The 15,410-nt window shown below is 40.2% G+C and overlaps 3 protein-coding genes across 3 annotated transcripts; 1 reads left to right on the plus strand and 2 right to left on the minus strand.

Moving 5' to 3' along the window:
- Positions 1 to 883: 883 nt before the first annotated feature.
- mfap2 (microfibril associated protein 2) lies at positions 884 to 9,692 on the minus strand. The gene is made up of 9 exons (XM_020934214.2): positions 9,416 to 9,692; positions 7,904 to 7,965; positions 7,136 to 7,180; positions 6,800 to 6,835; positions 6,275 to 6,364; positions 6,170 to 6,205; positions 2,349 to 2,436; positions 1,707 to 1,780; positions 884 to 1,233 (listed from the first exon to the last, which is right to left on the minus strand). Exons 2-9 carry the CDS (start codon positions 7,932 to 7,934, stop codon positions 1,130 to 1,132), a joined length of 504 nt encoding a protein of 167 aa, XP_020789873.1. The 5' UTR covers positions 7,935 to 7,965; positions 9,416 to 9,692; the 3' UTR covers positions 884 to 1,129.
- A 123-nt stretch (positions 9,693 to 9,815) lies between these two features.
- On the minus strand, positions 9,816 to 12,772 carry sdhb (succinate dehydrogenase complex, subunit B, iron sulfur (Ip)). Its single transcript, XM_020934206.2, has 8 exons — positions 12,614 to 12,772; positions 12,065 to 12,198; positions 11,892 to 11,977; positions 11,646 to 11,782; positions 11,457 to 11,573; positions 11,283 to 11,384; positions 10,532 to 10,654; positions 9,816 to 10,287 (listed from the first exon to the last, which is right to left on the minus strand). Exons 1-8 carry the CDS (start codon positions 12,683 to 12,685, stop codon positions 10,207 to 10,209), a joined length of 852 nt encoding a protein of 283 aa, XP_020789865.1. The 5' UTR covers positions 12,686 to 12,772; the 3' UTR covers positions 9,816 to 10,206.
- Positions 12,773 to 12,845: 73 nt separating this feature from the next.
- On the plus strand, positions 12,846 to 15,025 carry mrpl20 (mitochondrial ribosomal protein L20). The gene is made up of 4 exons (XM_020934218.2): positions 12,846 to 13,174; positions 13,361 to 13,471; positions 14,467 to 14,544; positions 14,643 to 15,025. Exons 1-4 carry the CDS (start codon positions 13,088 to 13,090, stop codon positions 14,814 to 14,816), a joined length of 450 nt encoding a protein of 149 aa, XP_020789877.1. The 5' UTR covers positions 12,846 to 13,087; the 3' UTR covers positions 14,817 to 15,025.
- The last annotated feature ends 385 nt before the right edge of the window (positions 15,026 to 15,410 follow it).

Below are 15,410 nucleotides of genomic sequence, written 5' to 3' on the forward strand. Positions count from 1 at the left end.
CCAACGCTCCTGGCACCAATGGCACTACTGGCACCTGATTGAAAAAAAGCCGAATTAATGAACTTATATCACCAAGTTGTAATAGACAAGTGATGTTTTATTTCCAGTCCTTATAGTGACTGTTTCACAAAGCAGTAGTACAGAGGCATATGACATTTCAATGATGTATGTATTTGCTAAACGAGCTTTCGGACTAGTCGCTTCAGTCCAGGTGGCTCTGGGACAAGATGTGAGTCACTCACACCTGTTTCCCAAAACACATTCCATAATCTGCCTTTAAAAAATGATGGCTGGATAGTGGTCAGTGCACAGTTGCCATCATTATAATAACAATCATTGCGATTAAAACATAAAATACACAAATAAAAAGCATTAGGTTAATATTGTACAAAATACCATTGTGCATGTATAGTCTTCATAGCACCAGTGTGATGGTTTTGTAGCACCAATGATTGTCAGCGGAGTAAATATATTCATTACACACTAGGTCTTTGGAAAACATATGAATAAAAGAACAAAAGTCTCCAATACTGTGAAGAGAATATTAGGGATGTAACAACTTTGGCTATGTGGCAATATCAGCTGTATCACTATAATGGGCTACAATGAATGAGCTTGAACACTCACTATGTAACTTTTCTGGTAGTAGTTTTGTCAGAAGATTGTATTGCTTCACTTGTTCCACAGTATGGCATTAAACACATCCTAATTTGCATTTATTCAGCCACAGGTGTTTTATTCCTCAAAAAGTACCTTTCCTCAAATCTTAACTGCAACTTGGCCCGGTGCTGTCACATGCTTGTATCTATAGAAATAAGTTCAAGGCCATCCACCAGAAAAGTTACATATTTCATATATATATATATATATATATATATATATATATATATATATATATATATATATATATATGACAATAATGATAATGGTTATTTTTACATTATGTATTGTCTTTGTGAGCAGTTTTCCCTTTTTTCTCGATAAAATTTGAATAAATATTGTACTGTGCGGTTAATACCATGACAATTCAGTCCCATAAAATGTTGTTACATCCCTAATGCACGGGAGTAAAACATGTTCAAAAGTGGTTTGGCAGCGGCAGTTTTCGGGCGAGTTTTGTCCCTGAAGTTCAGCAGCCTCCACAGCTCTTTCCACAGCTGCCCCCTATTGACCCACAGCCCCCGCTCAGAGCCGCCACGCCACAACGAGAGAACTGGTCCCTGCACAGGTCAGCTACAGACACATGAAGGAAAAGGAAATTAAAGCAATATTTATATTTTTATGTGGCTAGTGGCAACAGCACCTGGGAGTGACGAGTACTGATCTCATGGAAAAAATGTCCCAGGAACTAACTAACAATGAGTCACTACAATGTGAAAAGGCTTTGGGCATAAAGTTCTATCTTATTTATGTATAATCCAAAATATGATACATATTTTATTGATTTTATTGAGTTTCTTTTCTTTCTTTTTTTTTAATTTCATGATAGAATCGTTGTAAAAGCGAAGACAGTTGCGTCAGAGGGATTAACAAAAATGTTTTACTGAACAGTGAAACATTGGTCAATAACAGACAAGCAGTCATTTTTTGGTTTTAAAATGCCTATGTCTGTCTTCCAGTTCTTTGTATAATTTAAAGGCTAAAGGGGACCCTCTTTCAGGAACAAACCAAAATAATCTTGTTACAGAGAATCACTGTGAACTAACCTCTGAGCAGTTCTTCATGTGCACACACGGTCCGCACGCAGATCTCTTTGTTGATGATATATACCCGTCGCAAACTGAATGGAAACAGATGATTGTTAAAGACTGATTTACCTCAATGGCTTTTCTATTAGGTCATTCAATAATATACACCATATTTGTCCTTGTAATCTACAACTCATTGACATTTCCTACACTCTCTCAATGCTTTTCCCAGATAAATATAAGAGTTAATGCCAAAACTCTCTCTCAGACTTGCACCACATGAGCCACTTCATCTGTTTATCATACAGGGACAGAGTTGGCCTGAAAACAAATCTGGCTGTAATTGTGCATTCAAAGTGATTTTGGGTTAGTAAGGCTGTGATTGTTACTATATTGACATATCCCAGCTGAATAAATGAAACAATATTTTTAAAGCTTAATATTTATTGTGTGTATATTTTCTTCTTCCTTGTGGGATTTTTTTTCTTATTGTAAGATTGTAAGAATTATTATTGTTTTAAAAAATATATATGACTCATAGGTACTAGAACTAAAACTCAATTTATTGTTTTATTGTGTCAGTGGTATAAAATCATAACAAAATTCATCATGTCTCAATTCATCATGTATTTCAGCAGCAGTGACAAGGGTTAGACTAACCTGTAGAAGCAGAGGCTGTTGAGACACTGTTTGCATGGCTTGTGGACTGAGTAGAGCCTGGTGCATGGGTATTGCTCTTCTCTGCAGTCTGCTCAAACAAATACATGACAAATATATGACAGAGGAGTAAATATATGCAGTACGAATATATATATATATATATATATATATATATATATATATATATATATATATATATATATATATATATATACATACATAACTTTCACATGGGAGACCCAGGTTCAAATCCCCCCTCTGACGGGGCGGGGGGGGGGCAATGAGCTAACCAGTGTGGGTCCTTGGGCAAGAGCCTTCGTGCTACTGCCCACCTCATACAATGATGAGAGAGAAAGAAACGTATGACATGCCGGCTCAGACGTCGCCCGGCCAAACAAGGTCTGCATCAGGTGCTGGGGAACCAGGGCACCTTGATGAAAAATGGGCTACTGGAACACGGAGGAAATGGGCGAGATGCGAGAACAAGGCTCTGTTGGAATGTTACTACTACAGTAACCCTAGGCAGAGGGGTTACATGAACAGGATGTGGGAGAAATGGTTATTACGATACCCACAGTCCAAGCTAACGGCCAAACAACTAGTAGCTCAGTGTTCCAACATCCACAAACGGCAACTGCTATCACAACTAGAGATTGATGAGGTACAACACAAATGCCACGGCAAGGGGGAACCAGTGTGCCAGGTCAGAGGGGAGTTGACACCAACTCCCCAACCAGAGATTGGGTACGAAGCCCCAATAAGTATCACGCTGAGCGAGGCAGCGACTGACCTGAAAGATAAGATCATGGCCCGAATGAACACAAGGCAACCCCGATGCCAGTTACAGAGGCTAAGTGAAGTACCATCTGAAAGTCTCCTAGATGATGTGAATGCAGCACTGACAGTGATCCCTACCACAACAATCACTGAAACCAATGAGCTGATATACACTTCAGCAGCAGTGATCCTAGATGTGTTGGGCTATAAGAGCAACCATGGGAGCCATGCGATACAATACCCACCATGGCAAAGACGGTTAGAGGCTAAAATCAAGGAGGTGCGGAGAGAAGTGAGCCAACTGTCAGAGGCCCAGAAAGGCGCAATGAAAAAGCAAGTGCCCAAGAGGTACAACCAGTTGCCCATACCTGAAGCACTCGAAACTGCCAAACAAAGGCTCCAAGCCTTGGCCAGCCGCCTAAAGAGGTACACACGAGATAACGAGGCCAGACGAATAAACCGGCTGTTCGCAACACAACCGGCGAAAGTGTACGCTCAGTGGCAGGGTAATAACACCAGAGCAGACCCACCAAGGCTGGAGACTGAGAGGTACTGGAAAGGCATATGGGAGAGGGAGGCATCACATAACACCAATGCACAGTGGCTGGTGGATCTGAGAGAAGACCACAGCAACCTCCCTGAACAGAATCCAGTCACCATCACAGTGGCAGACATCCAGGGAAGAGTCTCAGGTATGAAAAACTGGACCGCACCGGGCCCTGACATGATCCATGCGTACTGGCTAAAGAAGCTCACTGCCCTCCACGAGCGCCTGGCAGCACAAATGAACCAGCTGCTAAGGGATGGGACTCACCCTGAATGGTTAACCCAAGGGCGTACGATCCTGATCCTAAAGGATCCCTCAAAGGGTGCAGTCCCATCCAACTATCGGCCAATAACCTGTCTCTCCACAACATGGAAGCTCATGTCAGGCATCATTGCGGCTAAGATAAGTGGGCACATGAATCAATACATGAGCACAGCACAGAAGGGTATCGGCAAAAACACCAGGGGAGCCAAACACCAACTCCTGGTTGACCGAACAGTCGCCCGTGACTGCAGAACCCGTAAGACCAACCTGTGCACTGCCTGGATTGATTACAAGAAAGTCTATGACTCAATGCCACACACATGGATCACTGAGTGCTTGAAGCTGTACAATATCAACAGGACTCTAAGGGCGTTCATTGCAAACTCAATGCGGTTGTGGAAAACCACCCTTGAAGCCAAGGGGAAGCCACTTGCACATGTGTCCATCAAATGTGGCATATACCAAGGAGACTCACTGTCCCCACTACTGTTCTGCATAGGCCTGAACCCTCTCAGCCAAATAATCGACCGCAATGGCTATGGATACCGACTCAGAAACGGGGCCACCATCAGTCACCTCCTCTACATGGATGACATCAAGCTGTACGCTAAGAGTGAGCGAGACATCGACTCACTGATCCACACCACAAGGATCTACAGTACAGACATTGGGATGTCATTCGGGCTTGAGAAATGTAGCAGGATGGTGACAAAGAGAGGGAAGGTAGAACACACAGAGGGGGTGTCACTCCCAGAGGGAACAATAGCAGACGTTGAGGACAGTTACAAGTACCTTGGTATCCCACAAGCAAATGGCAACCTTGAAGAGGCAACAAGGAAAGCGGCTACGGCCAAATACCTGCAAAGAGTGAGGCAAGTCCTTAGAAGCCAGCTCAATGGCAAGAACAAGGTGCAGGCAATCAACAGCTACGCCCTGCCAGTGATCAGATACCCTGCAGCGATTGTAAGCTGGCCAAAGGAGGAGATACAGACCACAGATGTTAAGACACGAAAGCTCCTGACCATGCATGGAGGGTTCCATCCCAAATCCAGCACCCTGAGACTGTACGCAGGCCGGAAGGAAGGGAGCCGAGGACTAGTGAGTGTGGGAACCACTGTCCAGGATGAAACATCCAAGCTCCTTGAGTACATCAAGGACAAGGCCCCGGCAGATGAGGTGCTCAGAGAATGTCTCAGACAGTGGGGTCCAGAGGAAGAGGTGCTGGAGGGACCATCATGGCAGGACAAACCCCTACATGGGGCGTACCACCGGAACATAACTGAAGTGGCTGATATCAAGAAATCCTACCAATGGCTTGAGAGGGCTGGTCTGAAGGACAGCACAGAGGCACTCATCCTGGCTGCTCAGGAGCAGGCCCTGGGCACTCGAGCAATAGAGGCCCAGATCTACCACACCAGACAAGACCCACGGTGTAGACTGTGCAAAGAGGCTCCTGAGACAGTCCAGCACATAACTGCAGGGTGTAAGATGCTGGCAGGGAAAGCATACATGGAGCGACATAACCAAGTGGCGGGCATAGTGTACAGAAACATCTGTGCAGAGTACGGGCTGGAGACCCCAGGATCAAGGTGGGAAACACCTCCAAAGGCTGTGGAGAATGACTGAGCCAAGATCCTGTGGGACTTCCAGATACAGACTGACAGAATGGTGATGGCGAACCAACCAGACATAGTGGTGGTGGATAAGAAACAGAGCAGAGCTCAAGGAAGAGCTGGAGAGAGCCTGGAAAGTAAAGGCATCAGTGGTGCCTGTGGTGATCGGAGCACTCGGGGCTGTAACCCCCAAACTGGGAGAGTGGCTTCAACAGATACCGGGAAAAACAATGGACATCTCAGTCCAGAAAAGTGCAGTACTGGGAACAGCAAAGATACTGCGCAGAACTCTCAAGCTCCCAGGCCTCTGGTAGAGGACCCGAGCTGAATGAGGGTGAGAGAGACCTACACATTTTTTTTTTTTTTTTTTCATATATATATATATATATATATATATATATATATATATATATATATATATATATATATATATATATATATAAAATTATATATATATATAGTCAAGGCTATGAAAGCAGCTGATTGCTACAATATAATAAAACTACCTAACCATCACACTAACCATCTGAGTTCTTGTAAATCAATGAATCTACTGCTAAAACATATTCTTATATTTTAGGGTCCATATTTATAAAAAAAAATTAAAATTGTTTTCTTACCCAAAGGTCCTGGCTCAGTGGGCTCAGTCTCCAACTCTATAACCAAGAATAACCCAATAAACAAATTATAACCACCACAGTCCAAATGATGTTGCCAAGAATTACCTGTTTTCTCTGGACGCACGACAGGCTGCAGTCGAACTTGCTGTTGGTATGTACCCGGGACTGGGTCTGAACTCTCCAAGTCAGTAGTATCTTAAAAAAATAATAATAATTACTAAAAAAAAAAATGTAATAAAGTAAATGTCAGATTTCTTTGCTAAAACTAGAGTACAGTAACAAATTGTGAAGAAAGGCAAGAATATATTAAACTAGTAAAAGACACACATGCATAAAACCAAGACTCCCACGTGACTGACTGGGAGGACAAAAGTAAAGGTAATTTATGTATTTTGCAATGGTATAGTAACACTGTACACTATAATAATTACACTTAATTAGTAAACCATGAAGAGAAACATCATACCAAACTAAGTTTATGAGTTTTAGATTTTAGGTTCTGGCTTAACTAGTTAATTAATACCCTAATTGTAGATGCTAACTCCTAACCTTAATCCTGTAAGTGCATAGTTACTAAGCACAAATTGAGTTTAGCCTTCAATAATAAATCATGCTGTTGAAACTTTTTACCTGGAAAGTAATCAGGTCCATACTCAACTGGCTCTACTGTGAAGTCAGGGCAGACATAATGAAAACAAGATAAAAAAAATAAATAAATAAGACTTTTCAGCATCTAAAACAAAACACATTAATGCCATAAAACTCCAACAAGTGTGACTTCATATCCAAGTTGTTTACAGAAAGTGCATTTTACAGGCTGTGTGCTTGTTTGCAGGGGGTAAAGGAGAGGAGAGGGAGGAGGGGGAGTATCTTGAGGCGAGATGACACATGGGAAGACAATTAAAAGAACCAGAAACAGATACAAGTGCATGAAAATACACAAAGTATAAACTCACATAAACTCACCATAAGGGTATCGGTCCTGGTATTGAGCCTGGGCCAATATCACCACTATACACCAGAACAAAAAATTATGTAAAAAACAACAAAAACTGAAGCTTTGGACACAAAAATAATTTCATATTTCACCACATTATCAGTTTTCTTGTGTGCAGTGCTGTGGATGTGTATTGATCTGGCATTTTCAGTTTTATGCTGGCTGCCTTTCCTCAAGCAATCTAGTTCGTTTGTTTGAACTCGGTGGGGGTAGTGCTACAGAGATTAATCAATAAAAATAATCAGTATCAATACATCTGTCTCAGTTGGGAAATGTGTGTGTGTAAATACTACAAATTGCTAAAGGAGCTATTCATAAATTAAATTCTTTAACTGTATGGTCCGGGAGCCAAATGTGGCCCCAGACCAATTTTTGTTGGACCTCAAGCTACCGGCTGTTAGGCCCAAAAGACCAAAAGTACTTATTTCCACTGCAATTTTTCTGAATTCTGCTATCTTAACCTAAATAAAAAAAGATTTGATGTGATACTGACTTAACATTAATTCCAAACAATAAAGGTGCGGTGGCTCAGGCTTTACTCCATAAAAGTTTCAATATATATCCCTTAGTGAAAAATGTTTGGATACCCCTGATTTTGCCAGTTGACATTAAATTGAAAACAGCTATAATCTTAACTTAAAGACAAACAAAGGACCCATTTAAAATTCAAATATGAAATGCATAAATCACAAAAACAATATTAGTTGCTAAAAATGTAAGCTTTTGTTTTAGGTTACCTTGTAATGTAAGGAGCAGGAGTACTCTCATGGTCACACGTGGAGGTAGTCTGACTTTGACACTAGAAACAGTAAAACAACATCAACAGTTAAACCCATTTGGTTCCCTGTCCCACCCCCACCACTCTCCCCCTAAATGCCCTCCTTCACCCCTCACCCCCTCTTCCTCTCTCTCTCTCTCTCTCTCTGTCTGTCTGTCTGTCTGTCTGAACTGGCCCCAAATAGTGACAGCAAGAATGTGGCACGTCTGTCGTCTTTGAAGAACAATCTCTGGTTTCCTACTTTTCCTTTTGCTACAGACTCAAAACTCAGGGCTCAAGACGGGATGGATTCCTGGAAAAGAGACGCATGGACCCCCTCTCCCCTCTCTTTGCTTTGTTTTTTTTCTCTGTCTGTCTCTACATCCCTAATTTCCTTTCTGTCCCACTTAGAGAGCATAAAACACAGCTGTTACATGGCTAGGAGGACAGTGCATTGACTATAACCTTTTGATTAATATAGCCTACAGTTTTTGCTTTCTTTGAAAAAGTATAATTATTCATTCTCAAACTTTTCATGACCTTTGCTTGTGACATGTTTAGATCCATCATAGATAAACAGGGCCCATTTTCTCCATATGCAGTGTTACATACAGTTGATTTTTACCAACTACAACACTTGGCCAGAAATAAAACTTTATTAAACTAATTCCAGAATATGGATCTGCAAAAGGTGCCTATGACTAGTCCCTGTGTAGGCTACCAGTATTAGCAGAGTATCCCTTCCAAAAACTGGGAATCATTCACCACACTAACAGTTGTATATCTGTTTGGCATTGCAGTTCTCTTTTTCCATGTAATTCTCAGTGCATCTGGACACAACGAAGACTAAACACACGGAGCACAATTTGGAGTTGTGAATCGATAAATCAGTGCTTGTGTCTGCACGTTCATGGGCATTCTTTCTTGTGCATCCCAGTGGCTATCGGAAAACATATGGCTTCACAGCAAACATCTGGGAGCCATTACACCCCCCTTAACTCCAGTCCTCTTTCCAGACCCCCGTCTCCCCCAAAACACATGCAAAGACATTACTGGAGTTTTTAAGGACAGCTACAAGGGATGTCACCAGTTTACAAGACTATAACGACAGAGCAAGAACAACAGTGCGTAAAATATTCACAATATTCATTCCTATTTGCCCTCAACGACCTCCTCCGCTTTCACGAGGAAACTTTTTTCTTGAAAAAGTTTTCCCTCTTGGCACCCTCACTCCTCATTGTAGTACCATTACCGCAGTGCTGTGAAGTCCCACCTCCTGCTTCTCAGCACCACATGTCCTATACCACGAACCAACAAACGAATAACCCCCGAACTCACGTCAACTACGATTAGGTAGCAGATTTAATCAAGATTTTCAATTGTTAATTAATCCAATAGATGTGTTAGTTAAAATCCAAGTGAGTTTAAAATCAACTGCAAGGTTATTAGAAAATATCAAATAGGCTACCAGGCGTATAACGTGTTTACTTACCAAAGTTTATTCAGATTTTCTGTGCCGACTGCGCCGTCCTCTCATACGTCCACTGAATACACAGGACCTCACATCGCCACATTGTACCAACCCACATCTGTAAGTCTCCGCCCAGTCCGGCCCCGGGACCCCCCACGAACCACGACTGGATTTAGTTCTGACTATACCTAGGTCAGAAGGGTCTGTATCTGATCCCAGCAATGGTCACCAGCGCGAGGTACGTCACGACTCACGAGCATCACGATAAGCATACTAAGAAAAATATATCCATCATGCACGTTTTGGCAAAGCTGATTTGCATTAGATCAAGATAATAGCTAAATATTGTACTTTTTAAAGTTAGAAAAAATGTTAAATAATCATATTGTTTGCAACACAACCAATAAGACAACAACAGTCATTAGATTGCATTTAAATATTTATATTTCATCAATACATAAAATGCTCTTACAATGTGGCATCTCTGGGGATATGAACTAGAGGCCAGATAATGGCTACCACCACTATTCAAATAGGAAACACTTCCCTGCAGAAACATCTTGTACACCTCAATATGTAGTATGAGGTCAGAAAAGCAAATGGTTTAGAGATAAATTAATATAAAGTTATGTTACAGGTAAGACTTACACACTTGCTCTCATTCAGGCTGTACATGTGCGCATTTATTTCACCAACATCTCACAGACATCTGTTACAGAGTGTGCTGAAATGGTGCAATAGACCTCAACAAGAATTTGAATCAAAATGTAATTCAATTATGGAGGGAAACAATGAAGAAGGCATCTGAGCGTTCAAGCTGCAACTGCTTTCTTGTCTTTGTATGTAGCCATCATTTTCTTTATCTCTGCAATTGCTTTGCCGGGATTCAAGCCCTATGGACAAGAAGCACATTGATTCAGTCTATTCAAACCAAAATATTTATATCTCTGTTACTCATTTTAGGTCATATCACTATTAATATGACTGGTCTTGATCTGAGAGTAATATGCGACCACAACAAATTTTGGTTTTGTTCATACAATATGTCACATTGTGCTGCCACATGCTAGCCTAGGCTGCAATATTTAAAATACTAAACAATAACAGATTTTATGAAAGGTAAAATCCAACACTGACCTTGGGGCAGGTCTTGGTGCAGTTCATGATTGTGTGACAGCGGTAGAGGGAGAAAGGATCCTGCAGTTTGGAAAGACGTTCCTCTGTAAACTCATCTCTTGAGTCGATCATCCAACGATATGCCTACAAACAGGATATACATTACATACCAAATAAAAATTATATAAATTGCTGGGTTTGAGATGACGTCATAGCATTCTATTGGCCAATAGTATTTAAACACAGATGGGGGGCAGTTCAAATTTATATTGTTAAGATGCTGATTTTTGTTGTAAAATATTAAATTTGGAGTTCTTAGGTCTTGACACTGATATAAATGATCAGGTAATTAACGATTGTGAATTTAGCTTTTAGACATTTCTTGCAATGTCATCAATAGGAATTAATGTCTTGTGCACCCGATCTGGGACAATAAACAATAACAACAATAACTGTTTGTGGATATTTTTATAGAATTGTGAGAATGTTGCACCAAAATGTGCAGAAAAAAGCTACTTATTCATGATGTTCTCTTGTAAATCATTGTTTCAAAAAAATTTAATTCTATATTAGTTGCTTAAATATGGAACCTATTCATAATATAAAAAATATTAAAATTATTATTAAATTATTCATATTCATAAAATGTTTTTATCATTATGTAATTGTTAATCTCAATTATTTTGTCCATGATCAATTTCAGTATCATCCCATGCCTATCAGGGACTACAACATCCTCACATTCTGAAAATCAGTATAACCACATACTCACCTGCATGAGCACCGCTGGGCCCAGGTATTTGTCACCGTTCCACCAATAACTAGGGCAACTTGTACTACAGCAGGCACACAGGATGCATTCATACAGGCCATCCTGCAACGCAAAACATTATTAGACCTGTACCTTTTAAACAAAACACTTATTCATTAATAAAATTAATTATACCAGCTTCTGTCGGTCTTCAACAGACTGATAGTACTGATCTTTCCCTTCTTTGGTCTCATCCTTCTTCTTTAGATATGGTTCAATGGACTTGTACTGAGCGTAGAAGTTACTCATATCCTGAAGCAACAGCAGTCAGAGATTCAGATTAAAGTCAACAACATGGAGATGGTCTAAGTTTGATTTACTCACAGGAACAAGATCTTTGACCACATACATGTGTGGCAGGGGGTAAATCTTTGAAGGCTTGCTTAAATTTGTATCAATTTTATTAAGACAAGCAAGTGTGTTTCCACCATTGATGTTCATTGCACAAGATCCACAAATACCTGGAATTAGGGAATCATTTTATCGAGATCATGTATATATACATACAAATATTGTTTTAGACTTTCCATACTTTCAAGGTGATGCATAATGCCAGTTAATATGACCAACCTTCTCTGCAGGAGCGTCGGAAAGTAAGTGTTGGGTCCATCTCATTTTTTATTTTGATAAGGGCATCAAGAACCATTGGGCCACATCTGAAGAGAATGGGGCACAAAAGGTCTTGTTAAAAATTGAGTCTACTTTGCAATAATTAGTCTGCTGTGTTTAAATGCATTTCTTACGTGTTGAGGTCAATCTCGTAGGTCTGCATGCGGGGTTTGTCTCCTGGAGTGTCTGGGTCCCATCTGTAAATCTGAAACTTCTTTAGTCTTGGCTGAGGTGCAGGAGCGGCTGCTGTCTGAGCCCACCGGACAGCCTGAAGGCAATAGCAACAAAAGTAAACACATATTTATACAGCACATAAGCTTTGATAACGTAAGCATAATACTAGGGCTTTTGATTAATACTATTCACTTTTACGTTCAAGTTCAAATCATGTCGTTTAACATAAGCAGAGATTAATCTGTAAAGATAGTTATTATGTATACAATTGAACGATGAATTAAATAAAAAAATGGCTGTGATAAAGCAATCTTTTAAAGACATAACATGGTGACAGTTCTTGCTGACCCTATTTGACCAGGAAGAGGCTAAGTGTGTTTTCATCTTAGCCCAGCATAGCTTAGCACTCAAAGATGGCTTGATCCCGTTTTAAACATTTTTGCATTTCTTTACAAACAAACCGCATAATCCGCTAGGTAGGTAGTTTACTGAAGTTGCGATAGACATACCATAAGGGCCGGGTGGGAACGGAAAGCTAAAACACCACAGCGGCTCAAGGACGAGAGACCTGCCGCCGACATTTTGGATCTACTCTGACCTCCAGCGTTAGCTCCCAGAATTCACCGCTTCGGCTCTGCGTCATATGTACGTGGGTTCGCTTGTTTTTCTCACCGAACTCTTTAAGGCGAGCCAAAAATCAAAATTTCCACTTGCATTTTGGTGAATTTACTGAAATTTGTAACCAGTAATCCGAAATCAGTGTTTGTGAAAGATAACCAGTTGTTCGGTGATAGAGTTTCTCTTGAGTTGTCATTAGCAAGCGATTGTTTAGCTATTGTTAAAGGTAGGTGTCGCCAAGGCTTTAAATCAAACATACCTTCGCCCTTGGTCTCGCCATGCGTACAGACCTCGCATAACAACTACGAATGAACTACTTAGATAGATCTTATATATCATCTGATCTATTCTAGTGTAGGACAGCCATGGTTTTTCTCACGTTATCATGCTGGATAAGAAGCCGTGGACCTGACAGATATTGGAAAGTCCAGGAAGTCCTTAAACATGCTCGGGTAAGGAAAGACGTGGATGTTACTATTTTCTGGAGGACAGCATCAGTGTTATTTAATTTTGTTGATTGTGTTTCATCATACGGCCTTTTGGGAATACATCTTATCATTGTCACGTGTTGATAATTTGGTCATTTTGATGTCATCCTTTGGGCTGCAGCTGTTGGTGATGCAGTTTTCTTCTTTCAGCATTTCAGAGGGAGAAAGAATCGCTGCTACAAATTGGCCGTGCGGGCAGTCAGAAGGGCTTTTGTCTACGCAACCAAAGCTAGAAAGATCAAGAAACGCAACATGAGAACGGTAAAATGTGCTCTATACACATTCATGTACATGTTGCTGTGTTGCCAATCCAACGCCAGGGGGTAGTAGTGTGTTCATTGAAACAGTTTGCGTGTTAATTTACAAGACATTTTGCAGACGTCATATTTGTGATGTAGCTAATGTGTCCAATGTGAGCCTTGCATGGATATTGGGGAAAAAAAGGGCTGAAATATTACTATTATGCTATTTTAAAGCAAAGACAAGGGATAGTATTCCGAAAATCCAAAGGTGTGGCTGCCAAGGTTTCAAGGTCCTATATTACGCAAAATTGACTCGTGTGAGCTTTTAGCCATGTTATAATGTTCTTACCTCATCGAAAGCACAATTGGAGTTGTGTTTTGTTTCATTCATACATGTTTGAGTAACCCTTAGTCTACCTACATTTCCAGAGCTCAAAATGCTATGGTAGTTTTCAAGTTAACCGAGCTACCTTTCAAGCTACCTTGGTACCTTTAGTTCAGTGGAGATTGGCAATTCCAGGGTTGAAATCATCCAAATGATTCTAGTGAAGGTGTATGGAGTTTAAAAACATAGTGGAGCACTCCATGTATTGCCACATGACCTCACAAAGTGGATCCCAGTGTTTTCAGTTTGAGAAAAGAACTCAGCTTAAATATGCAGTGTTTGTGTGCTAAACATGTGTGAATGAAACAAAACACAACTTCAAGTATGTTTGTGATGAGGAAACAATATTATAACACAATATTATAACATAGATCAGCAAATAATTTCCCTACTTACAGTAAAGGGCTCTCAACATATTGGATACCTTAATAACTGCTGATACATCTCCCATCCATAGATTTATTTATAGACACATCTGTTGTTTTGGGGTGAATGTTTTTCATTCATTCTTTGGATCTTGGTTTTTGGTGTTTTCAGTCCAGCTAGAACAGTTTTATTATGTGGCTTATCTTCTATACAAAATATTTTAACTTTTTTGTTTTCTTATTAATAACCAAATGCATTTATAGCTGTGGATTTCACGGATAGCAGCAGCCTCACGGGAGCATGGGATGAAGTATCCTGCTCTTATGCATAACTTAGTGAAGGTTAGTGAAATCCGATTTGATTATTATTATTTTTTTTTAATGGGTCCTCTACTAGCCTTTTACTTGCTTGCTCATGTTGTTGTGTTTTGTTTATATAGAGCAGTGTGCAGCTCAACCGTCATGTCATCAGTGATTTGGCCATCACAGAGCCGCGGTCATTCCTGTCACTGGCCAAACTGGCTCGAGCTCGACAACAGGAGGGTTTCCGTGCAGCACTGGGTGATGGGAAAGAGCCTCCTGGTGTTCTGTCGCGTGTAGTTTTCTTACATTAAATAAAATAAAATATTATAACTAATTTTGTTCTTTCAATTACAGTATTATGCACTGCTAGGAGAGCAAAGCATTGTAAATTCTATGCTCTTCTTGTATCGTTACTTCTGGAAAGAAAAAACAACATGCTCATGTATAACATTATATTGCAGGAATTGTGTGTATGTATTTTTTCATCTAGTGTTTCTTTCATTAAACTTTTTGATATGTACTATTGTACTGTCTTCATTGATGTTTATAATCTTTTTAAATGGAATAAATACAGATAGAGGACAGGACATTTTAAATTGATATTCCTTTCTATTTTATACATTGTTACTCCAACTTAAAAACGAATCATTGTGCAGCCATATATAACTGATATGTGATATGATGAATAAAGTATGTGTCATTAACTGAATGTGAAAATTTCACACATTTATCATTTTGTGGCTGTGTTCAATTTAAACAATTCTTTTAGTTTCGTGAAGACATTCATTTTTTATCTTTGCTTTTCAAAAGCCTGATGCAACCAAGGTCTTATGAATGCACTTCTCGGAGAGGATTTCAGCAGTTATGGGAGGAGTTTGGAGCATGACGCACACGGCAACGACTGC

The sequence above is a fragment of the Boleophthalmus pectinirostris genome, unplaced genomic scaffold (assembly GCF_026225935.1).
Source record: "Boleophthalmus pectinirostris isolate CB_2022bp ecotype Guang Dong unplaced genomic scaffold, ASM2622593v1 HiC_scaffold_3, whole genome shotgun sequence".
Classification (NCBI taxonomy): Eukaryota; Metazoa; Chordata; class Actinopteri; order Gobiiformes; family Gobiidae; genus Boleophthalmus; species Boleophthalmus pectinirostris.

Coding starts and splice junctions, on each gene's coding strand:
- mfap2 (XM_020934214.2), bottom strand. CDS start 7,934: ATGAGAGTACTCCTGCTCCTTACATTACAAG. Junction 6,836..7,135: donor CCAGGACCGATACCCTTATG/GTGAGTTTATGT, acceptor CTGACTTCACAG/TAGAGCCAGTTGAGTATGGA. Junction 1,781..2,348: donor AACAGCCTCTGCTTCTACAG/GTTAGTCTAACC, acceptor GTTTCCATTCAG/TTTGCGACGGGTATATATCA.
- sdhb (XM_020934206.2), bottom strand. CDS start 12,685: ATGTCGGCGGCAGGTCTCTCGTCCTTGAGCCGCTGTGGTGTTTTAGCT. Junction 11,978..12,064: donor TACGAGATTGACCTCAACAC/GTAAGAAATGCA, acceptor CATTCTCTTCAG/ATGTGGCCCAATGGTTCTTG. Junction 10,288..10,531: donor GCACCAAGACCTGCCCCAAG/GTCAGTGTTGGA, acceptor TCTTGTCCATAG/GGCTTGAATCCCGGCAAAGC.
- mrpl20 (XM_020934218.2), top strand. CDS start 13,088: ATGGTTTTTCTCACGTTATCATGCTGGATAAGAAGCCGTGGACCTGAC. Junction 13,175..13,360: donor AAGTCCTTAAACATGCTCGG/GTAAGGAAAGAC, acceptor TTCTTCTTTCAG/CATTTCAGAGGGAGAAAGAA. Junction 13,472..14,466: donor AGAAACGCAACATGAGAACG/GTAAAATGTGCT, acceptor ATGCATTTATAG/CTGTGGATTTCACGGATAGC.